Genomic DNA, 23,353 nt, shown 5'->3' with positions numbered 1-23,353 from the left:
ATTCCTGTCTGGGAGGTGGTCACACCTCCCTGTGACAGGATGCCTATTGTTGCACCTTCCTCTGCTCGAGCTTGGCTCAGCAGCAGGAGGGCAGAAATGTGTGTCTGGTCGGCAGCAACCATTTTCTGGGTCTAGAAGACTGGTACAGGGAACACTGAGAGCCTAATGGAGCGCTCTTCCAGTGCTTGGAATCATACCTCCCTCATCGTTTACGGTGTGGAGGTATGGTTCCAACATGTTTGATACCAAACATAATAGGATTTGTTGCAGCCAATTTCGAGATGATTATCGCATAATTACGTGGTGTTCCTCTATATAGTATATGGCTGCTTCCCTGACAACCCGGGAGAATGGACTCTGTAGGCTGCAGGGGTTTCGTACTCATGCAGGGGCACCTTGTCACTTAGAACCAAGCACCCTGCCTTCAGGATTGCAAATGCCTACTATAGGGGTATCTTATGGGTTTTAAGTGTAGTGACCCTTAGATATAGTAAACCTATATCTTCAGTAAGTGGTGCATGCACCATCTTACACAGGCTGCAATGGCAGGCCTGTAGTTCCATTTTGCATGGTCTCCCATTGGTGGCATAATGCATGCTTCAGGCCATGGGAGTCCTCTGGGGTCCCTATGCCCTGGCTACCTTCATACCATATACTAGGGACTGATAAGGGTACCCTAGTATCCAATCTGGAATGCACCTAAGTACTCAACCCAACATTTTAGGGAGAAAGCAGATAGACTGGGGTCCTGATTAGGAGGATCCCAGTCAGACTAGTCAAAATACAGCTTAGCATCAGGCATAAAGTGGGGGTAATCATGCAGAAAGATCCTACCTTCCTACAAGACCTATCAATCAGTCAGTCAGGATTTGTAAAGGGTGGCTGCATCACGCGTGAGGGACTCGAGGCGCTGTCTGATAAACTGCCTGTTCTCCTTTCGGTTGAACATTCATGTCTTGAGGTCCTTCCTGAATTGCTGGAGTGATGGTGAGGCTCTGAGGTGTAGGGGGGTGGTTGTCCCAGGTCTTGACTGCCAGATGGAAGAAAGAACGGCCTCCGCTGGTTGTGTGTCGGATGTGACGGGTGGCAGTTAGGGCGAGGGATCTGGATCTGAGTTTCCCTGTGGGCTGGTGAAAGGTTACATGTTGATTGAGGTACGCAGGTCCTTCCTTGTGTAAGGTCTTGTATGCGTGGATGTGTAGCTTGTACTGGCATATCTTCATGACTGGTAGCCTGTGGAGTTTTCCGAGGTGAGGGGTTATGTGCGTCTGTCTGAGGAGGTTGAGGATGAGCCTGGCCGCTGTGTTTTGGATTGTCTGCAGCTTCTTCATGAATTAGGCTGTTATTCCTCTGTAGAGGGAGTTGCCATAGTTGAGTCTGCTGGTGACTAGAGCCTGCATGACCGATTGTCTGGTGTTAGTCGGGAGCCATCTGAACACCTTCCTGAGCATACAGAGCATGAGGAAGCAGGCGTTGGAGACAGCGCTGACTTGCGTCTTCATGGATAGCTGGCTGTCAAGGATGGTGCCAAGGTTGTGGGGGTGTTCTTTGGCTATCGGGGTTGGGCCCAGCTCCGGGGGCCACCATTTGTCATTCCAGTGTGTGTCCTTTCCTTTCCAGAAGATGAGTACTTCGGTCTTGTTGGTGTTGTGTTTGGAACTTGTCTTTGAGGGCTCATGGATTGTTAGTCAGAGAGAGGATGAGTTGTGTGTCGTCGTAGGAGATGATGTTGAGTCCGTGCTTTTGCCAATGTTGGTCACGGGGGCCCACATCAATGTTTGTTATCTTAGGTATTTGATATAACTTTGAGAGAATCAGGCATACAGTCTGTAACATGTGACCCATCAGGCCTAAAAGCCTTTGCCATTTGCTTATCACCATAAATAACTCAAGAATGGTACTCTAAGGAAAAAGGGGGAGCTTATCCGAATAACTGCTGCCATTTTCAACTTTGCTGCTAAGATGGGGAAGCGCCCACTTGCAGCCTTGCTGAAAATCTATCAGGCTAAGGGTGTGTCAACTGCATATTACGGTAGTGAAGTCTGGGGGTATACCACAGCTGATGCGCTGCAGGTGGCAGAGAATAACTTTTTAAAGCGCCTACTGGGAATGCCAACCTGTTTATATAACCTAATAGCTCATGAAGAACTGGGGGCCCCATTTTTAGGTGATACTATTGCCTTGCGTCCCCTAGTGTTCTGGCTTAAGTGCTGGCCAAACAAGGAGCTAAAGCTCACCCAGCAGATCCTAACAGACTGTATGACCCTGGAACAAATGTCCAGAATTCCATGGTTGCAGTATGTTAGAGGTCGCTTTACGGAGTTGGGGCGCCCGGAACTTTTCTCAAAACCGTCAACTATAACAAAAAAGGATGTGGAACTGGTTAAAAAAGCATTTATTTGCACCAGGAAGCTAGAAAGAGATGAACAGGAATTATGTAAACCAAGTGTCTGTAAATTTCTGACGCTAAAAACCCATCCATTGGCTGAGCCATACCTTTTGGGAACATGGACCACCTATGAGCGGTTTTTACTATCCAGGTTTCGTCTCGATTTTTTCCATCTTTTAATTGCCGTTCCGAAAGGGTGTAGCAGAGGACAGGTGTTAGCACCCTGTGGTTGCGACAACCTGTCTCCACAGGACCTGCTACACTTTATGTTCCTCTGTAAATTCTATGAAGTACCTCGGAGACATTTTTTACTCCCCCTCTTAAAGAGGCTTAATTTTAACCAGATTCGCCCAGCACTTTTGTATTTACAGCTGTTGAAACCAGACTGTATAATCTTTATTGTAGGCTATCTGAAATCTTTGTTGAGAACCAGGGCCTGCCTGGAATATTAGTTATTTCAGGGGGAGGAGGTACTCATAGTTTTAGGGTATATCTCTTATGTGTTCTCTATTTTTAGCACAGAAACGTACTTATTGTACCTGCCATTTTTTATTTGTAATCTTTTATGGCTATGGACTGTAAATTATTTTAATGTACTTTTTTTATGGGATGTGTATATACATTGTGACTTTTATGGTTTTCACATTGTAAAACCGAATATAGTTTTATGAAATGAAATGAACTCAAGAATGGTACTCAAGTACCCAACTCAAATATTGAGCATCAGTTTGTGTGTTGTGAGAGTCTAAGTTCTAGGGCCAGTGGGATCCATTTTGGATTCCCCTAGTTTAACATGGCGGGCTGAGAAGCCTGGAGTGTTCCCGATGTAAGGAACACCCAGAGAAACCAGGAGCAATCCATCTAGTCAGGGGTCCCCCAGGCTTTCTGAGTTGTTTCCATGTGAACTGCATCAAGTATGAGCACCAGCGTGTCATTTGGCAGCCCACTGTGGGTCCGAGAATTGGCGCTGCCACTGGTGATGGTGGAGAAGAGGAGCCACGTCACAGCTGCAGCTGGAGCCAGATCAGCCTGGAAGGGTGCAACTGCCAAAGACAAATGACCGCTGATGAATGTGCCTGAAGGCTGCCACTGCTATTCCTGGGTGTCCATCTGCACTAGCCTCAGGGGGTGGCAACTGCTGAACTGCATGATCTGCTGCCCTGACCCTGTCGAGCGATTTCTGTTCCAAAAGGAGGTCCCCGTTGAGGGCCCCACAGTTAAAAACTGCAGCTGCAAAGGGCGGGGCTTTGAGTTGCGCACCGCACACCACTAGATTTGCAACAACAACCGAGCAGCTAAAGCACGGCTTTGTCTGCAAACGAAAACAGGGACTAAAAGCATGCAGAGGAATCTGGAACAAGGACCTAAAACTTAATTCTTTAGTGAACATCTAGGATGAGATCTGGTGAACTGATTTGGGCATCTAACCATTGGGGTATAGGAGATCTTCTAGAACAGGAGAGGGGAATAAGAGGGTGTGAAGTGCCTTTCAGAGTTTGCAACGCTGTAAATGTGATTCCTATTGAATTGTGTAGTTATTTATTTTGTTGTGAGATCACACTGCTTCTTTTATTTAAAAAAAAAATATATATATATATATATATACGTACTTGGCTGGACAGTTCATTATTGTTCCTACTATTTGACTGTTTAGATCTGAGCTCTTATGCCCCCACACTACCTCCCTGTAAAGACTTTGACTGCTCGCCCCTCGCTACCCTGAGAGTCAAGTGTGAACAGGGTTGTACCAGGCCATTTGGTAGAGCCGTAATAGGCGGAACCCCAGGATATCAGTGGAAAAGGACCTCAGCCAGCACGGTTAGTGCCCAGTAGCCCTTGTCAGCCCTGTTGACCCCCCAAATGGGGTCAGACACATAGGTCATAAAATGACCAATATGTACAAATTTACAGTTGGCAAAGCATTATACAGTCTTTCACAATAAAACCTAACAAGAATTATCAGAGTGCAAATCTTTTACCCCAAGGGGTCATCAGAACGGGTAACCACCACCAAAACCTTAGCATACTATGGTAATCTGGGAGATCCAGGTGATCAAATACCTGTCCACGGGCTATAACACAGTATAATCATAAAACACCCTCACAGGCCTATTGGCTTTGTTCTTCACAATAAATAAATCTGGCTTACTGCCTTTGTTGCAATGATTTATAAAAAAACTGATCCGACCCATGACACCTGACATAACTTTTCCCAATGAACCAATCAGGCCAATGGAGTTTTTCTTTCTCTTGTCATCATAACCATCCCAAGCTTACTGTATTGTGCAGATGCTTTTCTGCAATGCAACATTCAGGCATATAGTCATAAAATTATAAAGAACTACACAATTACAGTTGGAAAAACAATATACAATGTTAACACAGATTGCCATAGTGCAAATATTCTACCCCTTGAGTTTTAGACGAGCTAACGAACATCCTAACCCAGGATTAATACAGGAGCTTGTGATATGCAATTTAATTAAATACATGGCTGCAGGCTTTAACACAGTGTAATAACAATCTACCCTTAGAAACCTATTGGCTTTGTCACAACATTTAATAATAAACAGTTCAGCCTTAATGTTCGGATTGTCGCCATAACCAAGTCAAACCTATTGGATTGAGCATAGACTTCTCCTCAAGGCAAAAGCTGCAGCAAAACCAAAGTGTACACATTGTACTTCATCAACAATTTGTACAGTGGTGGTTTGCTCAAGTGGGGTGGTGCGGCGGGGTCGGATTAAAACACATTTAAAAGAAAAACTTTCCTTCTCTGCCGCGCTGCCGTCTCTCCTCTGTCCTCTTCAGGTCCGCTACAGCACCGGAAACACTCAGGCTGCTGGGCTGTCCCAGCTAATCACGATGCTGATTGGTCTGAGCCTCCTGTTTGGCGCTCAGGCAGTACATGGGGAGGCTAGGCATGTTTTCCAGGGGACTGTGCAACACAGCCCAATGGAGAACATGCCAAGTGCGCATGTCCGTTTGACCGGCCCTGGAGGGCTGGGCAAACTGTCATGTGCACTTAGAGGAGTGCAAACCACTCCTTCCCTGCTCTGGCGTCAGAGCCCTGCCTCGCCCAGTCTCCCGCATAGAAAAATAAAATTATAATAATGTCCTATTATTATTATTTTCTTTTTGGCACTGCTGAAGTAGGAGTGGGGCAACGCTTATCCGCCTTAGTGGAGGAGCCGCCACTGAATTTGTAGAGAGGAAAGCCATCATGTAGGTGAAGCCCAGGCCCTCTCTCTGTACTGCTCACTAAAGCGCTTTTTCTGGTGACTGTATAAGATCTGGCTACAGCTGTGCTCTCAAGCCAGACCTAAAAAGCCCACAGCAGCTCGTGGGAGAGGTCTGTCCAGTGCACTTCAGTGCGTGCTGTGTTTCTTTCCTGCCACTGGTATACACGTCGACAGCTCCCCTCCTCGCAGCTTGGGAAGAGGGAACTATGGCCAGTACATCAAATGCCCATTGATGAAGTACCTTGAACAGCCGCCAGTCTCCTCACTCCTCCATTTTCCCTGGCCTCTCCTGAACAGGAAGGAGCACTTCTCTTTGATGCATGGCGGCTCTCCTTGCTCTCCACAACCTGAGGAATATGGCGGCACGAGGGAGGTAAAGTCTGATCTGCTGAAATTCACCTCGGGAGCAATGCAGGGTACCGGGGACTTGTGGTATAAAAAAAAATCATATAATTCTTATAGTTGCACAGAAAGGGCGTGCCCAGGGAGCGGAAGTATCTGGACCACCATTAATAAGGGCATTAGTCCACCAATCAGCACATGCCCCTCCCACACCACACACACACACACAGACACACAAACTCGGTTCTAAGTTTCTACTTAAATACTCCGGTGCTAGAGAGTACCCGAGTTGAGTTGTTTACAAACAAAAGTATGTCCATATGCTTGCAAGATATATACTTTAAAGTTAAAATTGTGGGTGTTAGGATGTCTCACTATTATAAAAGATGAGAGCGTGGAGATCTGAATAAAAGGCACTCCTAAATTATCAGTACTTTGGGACGATCTGCATCTCACATCAAAAAATTACTTTCGCATCATAAGTGACTCGCTGCTGCTTGTGCAAGCATGTTGTAGATAGAAATAAATGTCCTCTTTCTTAAAGCTAGGATTACAGTTTTGACAGTTCTCCATTTCTGGAGCCAGCTGTGGTGACTGCGGGTGGGACTGATCCAGTTGTTGTTACAGGAAGTGGAATTAGTCCAGCTGTAATCAACCCAGGGCATCCGTCCAGTCTTAGTAATAAAGGTCAGTACTCACATATGTTTTGCCAAGTGAGTTGGGTCTGGCACACATAGTCATTGAAGGTGGTCCGGTTTCATTTATAGTGGCGTTGGACCATTTGCAGTCATGCACATGGCTTAGGCCCAGTCATAGTCAACAAAAGCTGTACTAGCCCCGTTCGTGTCCTAAGAGCTGGTAGCAATACATTTTTTGTCATAAGAACTCGTATTGACTCAGTTGTAGCTGTGCAGATTGTTCCTGGCCTGTGCTCAGACTGCGCTCGACTCTCTGGTTTCTCTGTTTCAGGCTGTTGTGTTGACTGGACTCGAAGGTTTGACAGACTACGTGGACGCCCAGCAGTTGCCGCCCAGCCTCGGCGGGACGCTCCCCTACTCACACAGTGAGTGGATGCAGAACCACAGGGTGAGCGACCAAACCTGACACATGCATATACAAATAGGCTGGTGTATATTTTAGTATGTACGACATTCCTCATGTAGCTGTTTTTTGGGCAGTTTGCATGAAGCGTGCAGGTAACAGGAGGACCTCCTTACAGCCCTTGCTGAGGGTGACTGGCCCAGTTAGGGATAGGTAGCTGAGCTCAGGAGATAGGAATCAATCGTAGTGGCCGTATGTGCCCCAGGACAGATTACGCAATGGACCTGATCCTGGTGTTGGATGAGTGTAGGTTGACTGTATCTCGCCTCAGAACCTCACTGGGGCATGAGGGTGGAACGGGGACCTGACATGACATCTGCAAACAGGTAAATAGGAGTAGTTATAGAGATTGGTAATGCTTTGGCACCATAGATCAATCCCATACAAACACTAGTGACCATGAAATACAGGCAAACACTTTTGTATTCCCTGTACCTAGGGAAAAGGCTGGGGACAACATACATTGGCACAGGGAAGTCCAGTGAACTCAGTCAAGTCCACAGAATAGGCATCTAAAAAGAGTGGTGGCAGTAGCCGGGGGGCTAGGATACGTTGAAGGGCTTGAGTACCTTGCAGTGGTGGCTAAAGTAGAGAGAAGGCTGCACAGAAGTGCAGCACCTTGGCCTAACCATGAGAGTGATGCGAGGATTTTGAAAGGTTGGCAGCCACAGATAGAAAGACAGGCAGAACCAGCAACCATAGGAATGATGGGGAAAACTGTAGCCTGGGTCCTTCAAACAGACTCCAGTCCAGAAATAGTGAACAAATGAAGCACAGCAGAAGCCTTCCATATAAGGTACTGAGAGGATAGCAGTTCAGCAGTCTCTGATATCTAGGGGGTACCTCCCATGGTGGATGTCCTGTGCCCCCACAAGTTAGGGGATAAGAGGTAATCTATTACCCCTCCTCTACCCTACAGCCCAGTGAAGCAAAAAGAGTTGGAAAGTGCTTCATGCATCTCACTTTCCTTCAAACATAAGCAAGTCAGATTTGCAGGGAGTGTGGAAGCCGAGGGGCTCCAAGCTAATGTCTGAAGTGGGTGCAGTGACAGTCACCCCACATCTATCCCAGAGATGACCTCTGCAAGAACACACAGGCAGAGCTTGACATGTCGCCAAAGAGGCTCCTTTGGTGAAACTATGAAAGCAAAACAATTTGAGTTTTTTATGCTTCTGTAAGGCTCTAAAAACATGGCTATGTAGTCAATAATGCTCTTTCATTAAGGTCTTTTTTTTCTTTGCCTAGCGCCAGGACACCTTGAAGGCATACGTGCGCTCCACAACTTTAATAACATAACAAATGGTGCCTTGGAATGAACTTGAGGCTCAGCTCCATGGAGAGTATTTAAAGGCTGTCCCAGGGTCACACCGGGTGGGATCTTCTGGTGGAGCTTTGTATTAGCTCCAAGGACCAACTCCGGCATTACAGCGGGAAGCAGGTCGCTACAGAGCACTATGGCAAAGGGCGCCGATGTGTTGACATTGTGTTTGGTGGAACCAGGTCCCTGAAGGGTTCTCACAGTAAAGGTTGAGGGATAACATTCTAAGAGAGTTCAGTTGAAGAGAAACCTCTGGTGGCTAGATAGTACCTGGGCTGCTAAAATCCTTCACAAAGCCCCGCCTGGAGTCTACACTTGCGACTAGCGATGATATAGAACGTAAGGCAACCCAGAACGAGGCATGCAGTGGATAATACGAAGGAGAGGCCAATGACATTCAAGTGCGTAGCTGTCATGGTGGACGAAGTGCCAGCAATTGATTGCATTCCTGCACAGTTTGGCTACTGTTCGCTTTCAGGAAGATCCAGTTCTCAGTTTCTGGCAGCCAAGTAGTAGTGAAATTTAAGACTGAGCCCATTCAAGGGCACTAATGCAGCATGTGAGTACTACAATTGAAGCATTGTGAGAGTGCCTGATGATCTGGCAATTAGACTGGCTAGATCATGCCCTCCTTTTGAAGAAATTACTTTAGTGTTGTGTGTATATATAGTTGAGAACAGGTATGGGAGCCAGTGGAATGTTTGCCTGGAGACGAGCGAGCCGTGTTGTAGCGGCCGCTTCCTTCACACTTTAACCAGGATCCTATTTGTAGGAGAGACCTGAGCATGTACTTCCTTGACATTTTTTAGGGGGTGCATCGTAATGCAGAAATAGCCTATATGAGCAGTTTAAAATTGGAGGGGAAAACAGAATTAGGATATGTAAATATATTTTTGTGAAAATACCTCTAAGGTTCAGAAATATATTGTGTGAGGGAATATTGAAGCCGGGTTAGATCACCTCAGAAGCCACGGCGAAAGGGTCTCGATGCCCAGACATGATTACATTTCTGAAGAACTGACTTAGAACTAGACCTCTGGTCGCAGAGGTGTGGTTCCAGTGGAGAAAAGTATCAGAGACAGTAATGGTTGCTCCCTAGAAAAGAAAAATATTATATACAGAAAAGCCTCAACAGCTCGTTTGGCCTGGGGCTACTGCAAAGGTCACCTCTACCTCCAAGGATGTGGAATGTGGCTGCTATCGATATGTTTCCATTTCAAGTCAATATGTGCTGGTTGCTTCCAACAAGTATCCCAGGTACCCCAAGATACAAATAACCCCACACATGGCAGAGACTTCGGTTATACTTGGTCGTGAAAGCTATTCTGAGCATATGGCATGCTTGAAGTGAAGTCTGATAATGGACTGCCCTTTAATGGCCAAGGCATTTTAGTTTCAAGAAAGCCACTCCGTGTTGGTCTCATGCCAACCAAAAGCCGAGAGCTTTGGGAGTCCTTTCACAAATGCACACAAGTAGCTCACTTGACAAAGAAGTTCTTTTCACGAATAATGTATCAAATCTACTTACTACAGAAATACACTGCACAACACCACCGCCAAGTTCATGCCACAAGTGCATGCCTGAACGTTCAGATGAGTCGTTCGGACACAGGTGGTCTACTCTTTCTCTCAGGCACTTGATGCTGTTTGCCAGGGCGATCAGCAAAAGGGAAGCATGAAACAATATGTCCTTGCACTTGTAGGGAAGGACTTAGCACAGGTATGTTGCTCTCTTGAGGCGATATGTGTAAGGTAAGATGGTCTCCCGTTTTGATCCCTACCCATTTCATGCATCATGTTATAAGCTGTCTTAGGCAAGAAGACGGTAACAAGGCATGCACCCTTCAAGCGCTTCAGGTACAGGTCCACTCACTGGGGTACTCGCCCTGACCTCCTTGATGCTGAATTGGAGCATGATGGAGCCAGGCAAACTAACCTCTTCCTGTTGAAAGTCCCTTAAGAAACAAGATCGCAGTGATGACGAATCAGAGTGAGCAGAAGGACTAATGAAAGTGACGGAGACAATAATCATATTACAGTTGAAGGTTTTTATGTAAGTTTGAGGCAGATGTAAACCTGTCAGTCCTGGTTGGTGCCTAGGTGGAAGAAAGGAGGGACCGGACAAGACAGGCGACACATTAAGGTTAGCTCTTGGCAAGGACATGTGCAAGAGAATGGCAGTCCTGGGCGCTCCATTAGATCTGCTGTTTTCATGTCCCCAGCTAATGTTTTTCGATGTCCCTGTTGATGTTGAAATAAAGAGTTGCATCTTCTTGTGTGTCTACTGTATGTTGTTCCGCAGAATCCAACTGGTTTAATTCTCGTATGTGGCTGGAGGTCATGTCTCGTATAAATACAGTCAAGTGCATTCACAGAAACAAAAGCCCTGAGACCAGGCACACAGACGCACACTGAACCGGGTCACACGCACAGTCACACACACTGTGTTGCATCTAAAAAGCAGGAGGCTCGGTGACTTTAATAATGTAAATATCCACTATTCTTTCACCCATCCCTGCTCTCTGCAAACTTCCTCATTCTGTCTCTACTTTATTTCCGCTCTCTCCCTGCACCTTTCTGTCTTGTCTCTCAACACCCATTCTCTGTCTCTTACTGCACTTCCCTCTTGCTTTGCACTCCCCACCTCTTCTTCTGTCACCCTTGCTCCTCTAGACGCTAGACTCGCTGTCTCAGCTCTGCCTGGAGGTCCTGCAGTCCCTGTTAGATGTTATTGAAGACTTGCAGCTGGAGACCTCAGCCGGGACCAGTCAGGTAAGAGGACCCTCCATCCTTCTGACCTCGTTCTTAATGTCAAGGACTGAACCTTCAGGGGACTGACATTCCAAGCACACCACAGACCGACATCTTTCCATCTACAGATGAAAAGGTGCAAGTTGACAGTTTTATCCCTCCAAATGCCCCCATATGGCAAAGGGCCCTTCATTGTGACGTATGAGGCAGGTATTGCCAAGTCATATACAGCATATTGGGCAACTTTGACATCCTTGGTTCAACCCTGACTTCCAACAACACTTTTTCAATCTTTCTCGAAAGTGGAACACAGGGTAGACTGACCTGGGGTTGGTGTCCTCTATGATCCAAACAAACAGTCTCCTTGACCGGAAAACATATTAGTTCGCAATGGCAAGTTGTTCAGTTTCACCCAAACACAAAATAGGTCTTTCAGTCAGGCGCTCCCTTTGATCTGAATAGATCTGCCCAAATCAGACCAGTTCAAGTCAAACCTAGTCACACTGCAACCCTACCCAGGTCTAGAGAATTACCTTGGGTCATTAGACATGCGGGCAAATACTACTGTCCCAGTTACCACAGATTTGCTTTGGTGAGAGTCTGAGGGAGAGACTTTATACATGACCTGACAACGGCCATCCCATCTCTTACAGGAAATACAGACCCTGATCTCGCAGCAGCAGGAGACAATGATGAAGGTGTTGTCAGATGGGCGGCTATCTGAGCTGCAGAGGAACGGAGGATCACTTATCGCCCGACTGCAGAAATCCTGCAACCACAGGTTAGGACTAACTTCGGGTGGGGTGAGGACTATGGGAGGAAGAGGATAGTAAGAGGGAGATTGTCGTATAGGTAGAGAAAGAAGTTACCAGAGCTCTGCATTTCACCCTTCCGTTGCATTTTCCCCTTGCTGCCCCACCTTGTACATTGACAGGGGCACATGGTAGTGGATAAAGCATGTTTGCAGGTGGTGTGGTTTGTGGGTGAGGTATGCTCTGTGTAATAAAGGGTGACTGTGGTGATTGCTCAGGAAGGTGCAGGCCATTGGACATATGAGCAATTGGTGGTACGTGTTCTGGATGAAGCAGTGTCCAGTGTGGTCTCTCTGTGGTGTGTGCTATGGGTGTAATTTGGCTGTAGATGGCACTGCTAATCCTGTTTGAGTTATGGGTAGTGTGAGTCCTAGCTTCATGCGTCCTCTGGCTAGTGCGTTTTTGAGTGCTGTGTTCTCTATTTGGTGTTTCTTGTCTGAGGTACACGTCCTGGGTGGTGAGGGATCCAAGTGCAGTTCTTAGCTGAATACTCTATGGGCAGTGGTAGGGCCTGACTGTAGTGGGATGTGTACAGCTGGGCTGCGGTGGTGTAAGTGGTGTCTGCCCTGCGGAAGCAGTCTTTGGTATTGTAGGCTGTAGCGGTTGAGTTTCCAGGAGATGCGGGCTTTGGATGTTGTAGCTTCAGCTTGCTACCTGTGCTAATCTAAACGTCACTGTCCTCAAAATAAAACAAAAGAAGAACCAGTCCCAGCCATCTAACAGGCCCAGCCCAAAGCTCATCTCACGTGGCCTCTCTCCATCTATGGGCACTGTCATACTCAGCCACTGCTTATAAATAATTATCATTCACCAGCCACTCTGAGGTGATGTTCATCCCTCTCTAAAACTATTTTAAAAATTAATTAACAAATCTACTTCAAATGCCCCACATCTTACAAGTATCTCTATCTCAAGGTAAGGTCCAACCACCAAAACACAATACAGGTAAAGTCAAAGAAGAACCAATAGTGCAGGGTTGTTGGGCAAGAAAGATATTTTCCCTTTCTCATCAAGATCTAGAAATTATGGTGGGAAAGGGCCTTTCCATCGGTCAGTGTATAATTTCTGCATTTTAGATTCCCCTACAGTGATGTTCCCCCCCTACATGCTTAATGTATAATATGGAGGGAATGGGCCCTACCACCTTTCCCTTCTCACTATGTCCTTATCTTGGCAAGTTTGAATGCAGAGGTTCTAAATCAATGCAATGCTACCATGATGATCATATGATATTAAGGAATGTCTTCCATCATCCATTTCTCCATCCATTTTCTTACCCTAAGAACCGCTAACTATCCATATATGATAGATGCTAGCCCAATTTTCCTAAAGTGAGCAAAAGAAAAAACCCTTGCCCTGAAAGCAGGATGAAGTGAAACCCTACCTCATCACAGTCCTTCCTCCGCACAGAAGAGACTATACTTAGTGCAAAGGTAACCGTCGGAGGTATGGGTTGTGTCTGTTATAGGCTATAGAAGGTATGGGCTTAGGTAGTGTGGGTTTTGGCTGCAGTAGATTGTATGGCTTTTTATGGTGTAGGTTGTAGGTAGTATGACTTATGGTAGCTGTGGGATATGTTTTGGTGTGCACTTTAGAGGGTGTTGGCTTGAGTGCTGTGGTGTTATGTTATGTTATGTTAGTAAGACTTTTATAGCGCACAGCTACCCTAAGGTGTCCCGGCGCTTGCTGCAGTCCTCCCAACAACCGATAAGCCAGCAAATCAGAAAAGCCATGTTTTGAGCGCTTTCCTAAATGACAATAGATCCTTAGAGTTTCTCATACTAAAAGGAAGCTCATTCCAGGCCTTGGCTGCCCCCGCGACAAAACTTCTACCACCCCATCCAGCTCTCCTTGTGATGGGAAGTACAATTAGTTTTGCTCCTAGAGAGCGTAGCGATCTTCCTGGCACATACCACTGAAATTGTTGTTTCAGATGAAGTGGGCCTGTATCCTGGGGGGCTCGGAAAACTAAGCAGAGGGATTTAAAAAGAATTCGCTTCTTTACCGGCAACCAGTGAAGCTTTTTTATTGAGACAGAAATAGAGGCAAATTTCGGAGTTCCAGTAAGCAGCCTGCCTGCTGAATTCTGGAGCATCTGAAGTTTTTGTAAATTGCACTCCTGCATATTCAAATAAAGACTGTTGCAGTAGTCAAGTCTTGACATAATCAAGGCCGTAACCACTGTACGCTTACAGTCTGCCGGCAAATGAGGTATAACTTTCCTTAAGGTCCTAAGGATATAGGAGGTGGCAGAGACCACGGCATTCACTTGGTCGCGCATAGTGAGATGTTCGTCCAGTACTACACCCAAGTTCTTAACTTTTCTGGAAGGTACTGGAAGAGTCCCCATAGCCTCTGGCCACCAGCAAGGAGTCCAGAGATTAGCATTATTACCAAACATAATCACCTCTGTTTTACCAGCATTAAGCTTTAAGCAATTTTGCGTCATCCAGCCTCCCACTGCTCCCATACAATCATGTAGCCTTTCCCCCTACTCCTTCTCCTGCCCTGGTTGTAAAGAAATTACAATTTGAGTATTATCGGCATATGAGGTTAAACAGAAGCTGAAAGACTTGATCAAAGGGGCCAAAGGAGATACGTAAACATTAAAGAGCGTGGGGCTCAGGGAAGATCCCTGAGGAACCCCACATGGAAGGGAGAAAGGTTTGGAGACAAACTCACCCAAAGCAACTGTCTGACGTCTGTCAGAAAGGAAGGAATTAAGGAGTGACCAAGCTTTGTCCCTTACTCTGCAGGCCGACAAACGGTCCATCAACACTCCATGGTGGACCGTATCGAAGGCAGCGGAGAGATCAAGCAAGATCAACACCGCCTTAACTCCCTGGTCCAACCCTCTCCTAATCTCTTCCGTGGATTTAATAAGGGCGGTTTCGGTGCTATGCCCTTCTCTAAACCCAAATTGGGTGGGATCCAAGGCTTTGGCATCACATAGATAGGCGCTCAATTTAGTGTTCATGTATTTTTCCACCAATCTAGCGGGCAGAGGGAGGCGTGAAATGGGGCGAAAGCTGCTTCGTCATTAGTATCCAAGCTGGGTTTTTTCAAGAGCGGTAGCACCAAGGCCATTTTCCGTAATTTGGGAAAAAGCCCTTCGGAAAACATAGCATTGAAAAGAGGTGTCAAAGTCAAGGCTATGGGTTCAGAAGCCAGTTTTGCTATTGCTACTGGGCATGGATCATGAGGCGAACCTGATTTAGCAGATAAAAGAAGCTTACGTGTATATGAGTAGGATATAGGGGAAAACTATCCAAACTATATTTTAATGCAGGACCTACCTTAGATCCTGGAACATTACCCACCGGATCCTTAAAAGTATTGAAAATGGCTTCCACTTTAGTCTGGAAAAAAGTAGTGATTTCCTCGCAAAAATCCAAACTAGTTATGATAGTTGCAGGCAGTGGGTGTGCCAGCCTGGTAACTATTTTGTATAATTCTTTTGATGAGTTACTGGCTAGTTTAATCTGTTCGGCAAAGAACTTGCGCTTAGTTTCAAACAGCAGTTGTTTATAACAAAGAAGGCCTTGTTTATATAGTGCTCTTTCAGCTGGAAGATAATCCTTCCTCCAGGCCCATTCCAGTTGTTTACATTTCAATTTTTGTGTCTTCAGTTCCTGAGAATACCAAGGAGCCGTGGGCTGTGTCCTTTTGGGGATAATTACTTTCTTAGGGGCAGTGGTGTGATGGTATGGGATGTGGATTGTGTTAGATGTGCGTGGTGCAGGCTTCCGATTGGCTGTGGGCCTTCGGAGCTCTTGGTTGTCTGGGCTGTGGAAGGTGTTGGTCATAGTGTCTTGAACAATCTGGTCTGGTTTATATATGAAGTAGTCCCTATAGATAGCGGATACTCTTTGCTGTGGTATGAGGGATTTGTTTGTACTTTTGATGCTTTGAGTTGTTAGTAGTGAAGTTTCTGGTTACCAGGCAGTAGTGAGAGAACTCTGGGTAGTGTGTCCTACAGTTGTGCACTAATATTATCTGTGGTTGGTTTTGGTGGAATGCCATCTGTGTGGTGTGGGCTCTTGGAAGTGTCAGCTATGGACTTTGTTGACTCTAAAGTGTATGGGATCTAGTGAAATGGGGTCGAGGAGGTTTAGCCTTTGTGAACCGCGGACAGTGTGAGCTTTAGTGGGCACAAGGTGTAGGTGATGTGAACTGTGCTGGCTTAGGTTATAGTGTTGTGAGCTGTTAGCCGTTGGTCTGTGAGGTGTAGACACTTGTAATTGTCTGCTTCTGTTGTGGGCTGTGGGAAATGGGCTCCTGGACATGTGGCCAACTGGAGATGTGGACTAAAGCGTAGCATGTGGAAGTGTGGGTGGTGTAACTTGTTGTGGGACTTTATTTGTGGGGTTAGGATCTTGTGGGCTCACTGCTAAGAGTAGATTCTTCTTGGTGATGGATATGGGAGGATTGAGTTCCTTGTGTTGTGGTCTTTGGCGATGTAGACTCCAGAAGGTGTGGTTCTGTGGCAGTCAGCTATTAGAGGTGTGAGTTAAGTGTGCTTTTGGTTTGGATTCCAAATTCTTTGGGTGGCATGTGCTGGTGTTAGTGTAGTTGTAAGTGCTGCAATTGGGATATCATGTGGGTTTTGTAATCTGCCAGTTGAGCCTGGTATGTTTTCTGTTAAAGCAGTGGGTGGTGTTGCCGCTTTTATTGTGGTTCGTGGATGCTGTGTGCAGGTGATTTTTGGAATGGTACCATATCTATTATGTGTTTGCAGTAATGTTGGTAGAGCTGTTTAGTCTCAAGGTGGTGTGGTTATGAGGTTGCAGCACACACAACAAATTAGTGACTGCCACATAAACCCACTCAAAGAGCCCCCACCTCCAACAGCTCACTGCCACAGGTGCTCCCTATTGGGAGTGTGAACTGTGGGGTTGTATTTCAGAATATCATATACATAAATATTATCTGACATTAATATTGTGTCCTAAATATCCTTTAAAAAATATTGTCCCATTGGGCATAGACTAATGACTATTACTCCAATGCGGTAATATTTTTGTAAACGATATTTGTAGCATCATATATAGGTCAGACAATATTCAACAATATTACGATACCACTCAAACTCTGGTGGCGTAGACTGTGTGAGGCTGTGCGATGTGGGTGGCGTGCTGTAACTGGTATAGACTTTTACCCTCTACATATTGATCTCTTAGGACAGATGTGGCTTCAGCATTTGGCCTCTATAATGAGGTCGACAACACCATCCACCGTCTGGTGCAACTCTCAAACCAGCGGCTACGCAGTCTGGAATCTGACCTGGAGCGGTGCCGAAGTCAGGAGGAGGTGGAAGCGGTAAGACGACCCTGTAATGAGTCAAGTAGATGTCCCCTATGTCTGCAGGTAGTCTGGTGGTTGCCTTTCAGATTGGTGGTAAACAGTCCCGGTCAATCACATGATTAACAGCATGATGAGGCCATAGTCGCCCAGTTTTACAAGGAAAATGTATGAATAACTCCTGTTTGTCAGTGATTTAAAGGGCACAGCAGTCCTTAGACTGCTGGTGAACCATGGCCAATGGCTGCTGCTTTGACGCCTGTGTCAGTGATTGTCCATTAGCTTCTGGTGGATGGAGGCTTGTGCTTGTCCCTTTGGCTGGAACCGGACTAGAGTCAGTGGTTGCTCCTTCGACTGTTGTTGGACTTGTACTAGTGGTTACTCCTCTGTCTGCTGCCAAGCTAGGGATGGTGGTAATCCTTTGAATCCTGGTAGGACAGTGGTTTCCACTTTGGCTTTCAATACGTTTCAGGGGTTGCACCTTTGACCCCGCATGGCTGATGCTTCTCTTCCAACCCCTTCTAGACTGAAGCTGGTAGAGGCCTTTTGCTTGCTGTTTCATCTTTCTAAAAACGCCAGGAAGCTTCTCATCTGGAATAGATGTTTGCATCCTATTCTGTTTTTCTCATCTGTGTATTTTTCACAGATTTATTCCTGTCATTTTATTTGCATAACTTCTACTCTCTCGAACACCCTCATTTCTTTCATTAACGATATATTTTACTGCCGTTCGTGGTAGGAGTCTGAGACTGGTTTTAACAAGGTGCTTTTAACGGAGGGGTCTATCCAAGGCTGAGGAACGGAGGAGTCGCCTGAAACCTCATTGGAGGCTGTCATTCGAGGAAGCGAGTGTAATGCGGGACTGCGAGGACCAGCAGCCCCGCGACTGAACACAGCTGTGTCCTCTTCCCGTACTCCCGCCCTCCCGCCCTGACGCTATAACACTCCTCACGGCCCCCGCTCCGCGGGTGCCGTTCGTGGTAGGAGTCTGAGACTGGTTTTAACAAAGTGCTTTTAACGGAGGGGTCTATCCAAGGCTGAGGAACGGAGGAGTCGCCTGAAACCTCATTGGAGGCTGTCATTCGAGGAAGCGAGTGTAATGCGGGACTGCGAGGACCAGAAGCCCCGCGACTGAACACAGCTGTGTCCTCTTCCCGTACTCCCGCCCTCCCGCCCTGACGCTATAACACTCCTCACGGCCCCCGCTCCGCGGGACGCGCGCGGGCGCGCGCCGGGCGAAGCCCGGGCCAAGGGCGGGCCCGTCTGAGCCCGTCCGAGAACGTCAGAGAACGGAACGGGACCCTCCTCTAACACCTGCTGCTTGTAACTTTGGGTGCCTGGTAAGTCCAAGCTAATTACTGCACCTTTGTAACCCAGAGGGACTTTGTATGAAAACGTGGTGACTAGATGACAAAAATGGATAAAATGCAGAAAAGGGATGGTCCTACCTTGCAATCGACTGGGGGCGCACTAATGGGAACATTGGACAACTTCTTGGTGAGAGTGCAGTCAGCCCTTGCTAAGGACATTGAATTAACCGAGAAAAGACTATCGTTAGACATTCTCTGTGACAAGAGGTCTTCTTTGGGGAATATGGCTAACTCAAAATCACCACCCTGTGGCCAGCCTGTAAGGTTGGATTCCTCGAGTCCAGTGTCTCCCGTGATGGAAGAACAAATTAATGAGTCAATGATTTGCCCCATGTCTCTGATTGAAATAATGGACGATAATGTCGACACTGTTAATATGGGTAATCGGGTCCCCACTTCCGAACCTTTGTTAGGTGTTAAGACCCGCTCAACCAGCAACCTAAATGCGGCTTCCGTCAAACAACAACCAGCCAATACCCTGAAAAAGAACTGTAGGGGTAACCAAAAGAAAGCCGCTGGGAAGATCGTCGACACCAAGGCTGGTCAATCCCTCGCCTCTGTTTCATCGAAGGCTACACCTTCACACCCCAAACCCCAAACAACTGAAACAAGGTCACACCCATTACCACCATTGGGGACGCTGGGTGTGGAAGTAACTGACACAGTATCTTTTTGGGTCAAAATGGAAAGTATTGTTAAGAAATTATGTGATCCCATCTACGAAAGATTAGGTTCTATTGAGAGTAGACTCGTATGTATGGAACTCTCACTTGCATCGGGTAATTCTCGGGGTGGCAAACAAGGCCTGAGCTCGTTAAAAGAGCGTTCTGGCATAACAGGACAACGGATTGAGACCAAATCCACTGCCAGTAATTTGGTTAATTCTGCACTAGATAATCGAACTATCCCCCAGGAGTCTAATCCGACTTCAGTAGTGGACACTCCGATAGTAGATGAACATCTCTCCCCACACCCGATACCAACTAGCCCTAGGGAAAGTAGAGTAAGAACTGACAGGCAGCTTCCAATCATTCAGCCTGCAGTACAGGCCTCTTCAGGCCTAATTGATCTACATCTACCCCCTGAAGCAGCCCCCTACGTGGTGATTTTAACTGGGGTTCCCAATCTGGTGAAGAGAGCAAGGGAATCCTATTGGGAATTAAAGAACAAATGTACACATTGGCTTGATGCCAAACGACCACTGCCGGCCCAGATGCATGCTGAGATCTTATATGCAAGGCGTGTAAACTGGGTGGGCAGAAGTACCAAGTCATCTAAGGGGGATTGTGTTGTCATTAATTTCAGGGATAGGCGGTGTGTGGAATATATCTGTTCTTGGCCCCAAATTGCCTCTTCGTCTATGATATGTACAATGCCACTGTCTTACTTTTATGTATCAAAGTCACAGTCTTTAGGTGGGAATACACGCAGGGGCCCCTTGACTAATGGAACTTTTCTTGAGGACATAAGATCGATTAACAGATTTGATGTACTCTCTGGGCTAGCGGACTGCGACTGACTGTCTGACGGTAGAACACACTCTAATGATGTTATACCATGTGTATCCTTATTAACATCAGGTAAATGTGGTAAAACAAATGTGGTTTTAACGGCAGATGAGGGTATGTGTGATAGTGATTCGCCTAAAGGTAGAGATGTTAACATATCCCCTGTCCAAGAAAATATGACAGGGCCCAGAGAACAAGGCATCCCTGTTGAATATCAAAACGAAATCTCAGGTATTAATCCCATGCCTTGTCTTGGGCAAGACATAGCCCCTTCCCCTATATCTATCACAGGGAGTATGGAAGGGGGATTCATCTCTGCAGGCCACGTATTGCTTTTATCTTGGAATGTGGCGGGTATAAACTCTAAGCTATCATCTCCCCTCTGGGTAGATTTTATCAGTAAGCACGACATCTGTCTTTTCCAAGAGACATGGTCAGTGGACCCGGTGTTCATGCAGGGATATTTGAATTTTTTTGTTCCGGCAGAGAAAAAACCCAGGGGACGGGCATCAGGAGGCCTGATCATCTGGGTTAAACAGAATCTGGAATGCAAAGTTCAAACTATTCAAACACAGAACCCAGATATATTGGGAATTAGGCTGACCAGTCCGCAAAACCTTAAAATTGACATTTTCAACGTATATGCAAGGGGCTTACCAGGCGGGAAAAAATCTGAGGTGATATCTGCATTAAACACCATTGTAGAATCTAGCCCCATTGATGTGCTCCCACTTATTGCGGGAGACTTTAATACGACCTTCGAGCCACTCGGGTCTCAAGACATGCTTCTGACAGAGGAAGAGGATGCAAAATGGGGTGTTCCACAGCTTGAGGCAAAGACAGTCGGCAAATGGACTGAGGCGGCACTGTACCTGAAAGGGTTCTGCCTGGGCAACCAGTTGAGGGCAGCCAATGGCAGAACCAAATCAGACAGGATGTGTAACAAAACGTATAACAATGGCACTAGGGCAAGTAATATAGATTATCTCTTAGTCCACTTGAGGATGTGGCATATGTTAGTGGACATGGTGGTCGAGACACGGATTGAAAGCGACCACAATCCCCTAGTAGCCGCGTTTGATTTGGGAATGGGAGCTAGTAAAGACCAAACTCCTGATAAGAATGGCCCAGCGTTAGTTCTATCAAACAACGAACGCCACCTCAAATGGCGTCACGTCGTGGAACACCCAGATTTGTTGGGTAGTATAGAGTCCCATGTTGAAGAGGCGCTGTCGTCAATTACGGCAACAGGTAATTTAGGACAACCCTCAGTAACATTTGATGAAATCCATGGAAAGTTAGTTGAAAAACTAAAGTCAAGTTTTTGCAGACCCCCTGTAGTGCAGAAAGCCCCAAGAAGCAAACAGGAGGGTTGGTATAATGCCTCCTGTAAACAAGCTCGCACCGAGCTGGGACTTGCTCTAATATCAAAAGATTTGAGCAAGATTAAAGCTGCTCGTAATATACATAAAAAAGTCTTGTGGAAAGCAAAAAAGGATTGGAACGAAGGTGAGTGGCAAGACCTAAAAGCAGCATGTGCTGATAAAGACCAGAAAAAATTCTGGAATATTTTTAAATGGAAAAAGGGTGAAATAGTTGACAGCCCTCACAATCATGTACCTCAGAGTTCTTGGGTAGATTTTTTTAAGTCTCAGTACTCGATAGGTCCTGAGGAAGCTAGTAAGCCTTCTCAGGTAAGGCCGTTTTATGATACCCCGGTGTTTAGTGTCGGGGAGGTTGACATTGCGCTTGATAAAGTCACCCAGGGTCGTGCGCCCGGCATGGACTGTATCCCGGCCGATGTATTTTTGTATAAAAGAGCGAGGTGGTCATTATATATTATGCACCTAGCAAATGCTATCGCTCAGGGAATGCCGATCCCGCACTCTTGGAAAGGTGCAGAAATCGTCCCAATATATAAAAAAGGGGATAAATCGTTGGCTTGCAATTATAGACCCATTAGCTTGATAGATGCTATACAAAAGATTTTGGGTAGGCTGGTCTTGGGCAAAATCCAGACCTGGATGGAAGCCAGTAATGTGCTAAGTCCATTGCAGGTGGGGTTTCGCCCTAAAACCAGCACCATAGACCAGGTCTTTAGGTTCATTGTCCTCTACTGGAGGACAGTGGTCCTGGAAAAAGGGGTTTTGTACGCTGTGTTCGTCGACCTGCGGGCGGCCTTCGACTTGGTCCCACGTAGCAAGCTGTGGCAAGTGTTGGAGGGTTTGGGGATGGCGCCGGAACTATTGGCATTGGTCGTCCGCTTACATGAGAGCAACTTTGCTCGGGTCCGGTGGGGAAAGCAGGGCGAGGTTACGGAGTCTTTCCCCGTGGAGCGAGGAGTGCGGCAAGGCTGTGTCTTGGCACCGACTTTGTTCTCACTCTTCGTGAACGGGGTGGCCGAGTTCCTCTCCCGGGTCCCTTCAGACGCTCCGGCAATGTCCGGTACCCGCATTCCCGTTCTCATGTTCGCGGACGACACTCTGCTGATTTCGAAAACTCCGAGTGGCCTACAGCTAACCCTCCGGCGCTTTGAAGAATTCTGCTTGCTACGTGGCTTGGAAATTAACGTCTCTAAGACCAAGTTCATGGTTTTGAATGGCCCGAACCCGTGTAGATCGTACAAACCCTTCAGTAGCGTAATTGTTATGAATGGCTCTCCCCTGGAACAGGTGGATGCCTTCACTTATTTGGGAGTAACATTACAGAAGAATATGCGCTGGAAAAGCCAAATAGACTCTTCTATCCTGAAGTTCAAGCAACAAACAGGTTTCCTTTTAAAAAGATTCAAAACCTCGCAGACCCAGCCTATAGCCCCACTCCTTGAGGTTTATACGATGAAGATACGTAGCTCATCCTTATATGGTTCTGAGCTATGGGGATATGGAAGTAACCCAAAACGATTGAATGCCATGGAGAGCGAGTTTATAAGGAAAGTTGTTGGCGTACCGCAAAGTACTCCCTTGCTACCCCTTTTTTGGGACCTAGGTTTGAAAACCATTCAAGATACTGCCAATTTGCGACCATTGCTGTATTGGCGTAGGATCTGGTCAACTGAGGAGCTAAAGCATTATGCACTGGGCCTAAAAGAAATAATGGAGAAAGATCATTTCCATAGAATAGACTGGTTGAGGTCCATTAAGGTGTTACTCTATAGATTGGGATGGAACAACCTTTGGGATGATCCTCAAAATGCTGTTTTTCCCCCAAAGGAAATTG

At 46.5% G+C, this 23,353-nt stretch overlaps 1 protein-coding gene across 2 annotated transcripts in view; it reads left to right on the top strand.

The window, feature by feature from the left end:
* Window positions 1-23,353, top strand: part of ARHGEF40 (Rho guanine nucleotide exchange factor 40) — a 277,055-nt gene that overhangs the window by 150,963 nt on the left and 102,739 nt on the right. For both annotated transcript variants that reach the window (XM_085600773.1, XM_085600764.1), the window contains exons 8-11: window positions 6,943-7,059; window positions 11,066-11,164; window positions 11,797-11,924; window positions 17,136-17,274. In XM_085600773.1, the coding sequence (XP_085456899.1) occupies window positions 6,943-7,059; window positions 11,066-11,164; window positions 11,797-11,924; window positions 17,136-17,274 (483 nt within the window). The remainder of the gene's footprint in view (window positions 1-6,942; window positions 7,060-11,065; window positions 11,165-11,796; window positions 11,925-17,135; window positions 17,275-23,353) is intronic.

This window comes from Triturus cristatus, chromosome 1_2 (genome assembly GCF_964204655.1).
Source record: "Triturus cristatus chromosome 1_2, aTriCri1.1, whole genome shotgun sequence".
In the NCBI taxonomy this organism is placed as follows: domain Eukaryota; kingdom Metazoa; phylum Chordata; class Amphibia; order Caudata; family Salamandridae; genus Triturus; species Triturus cristatus.
The sequence above is the reverse complement of the archived record's forward strand: the minus strand, read 5'-3'. Positions and strand labels throughout refer to the sequence as shown.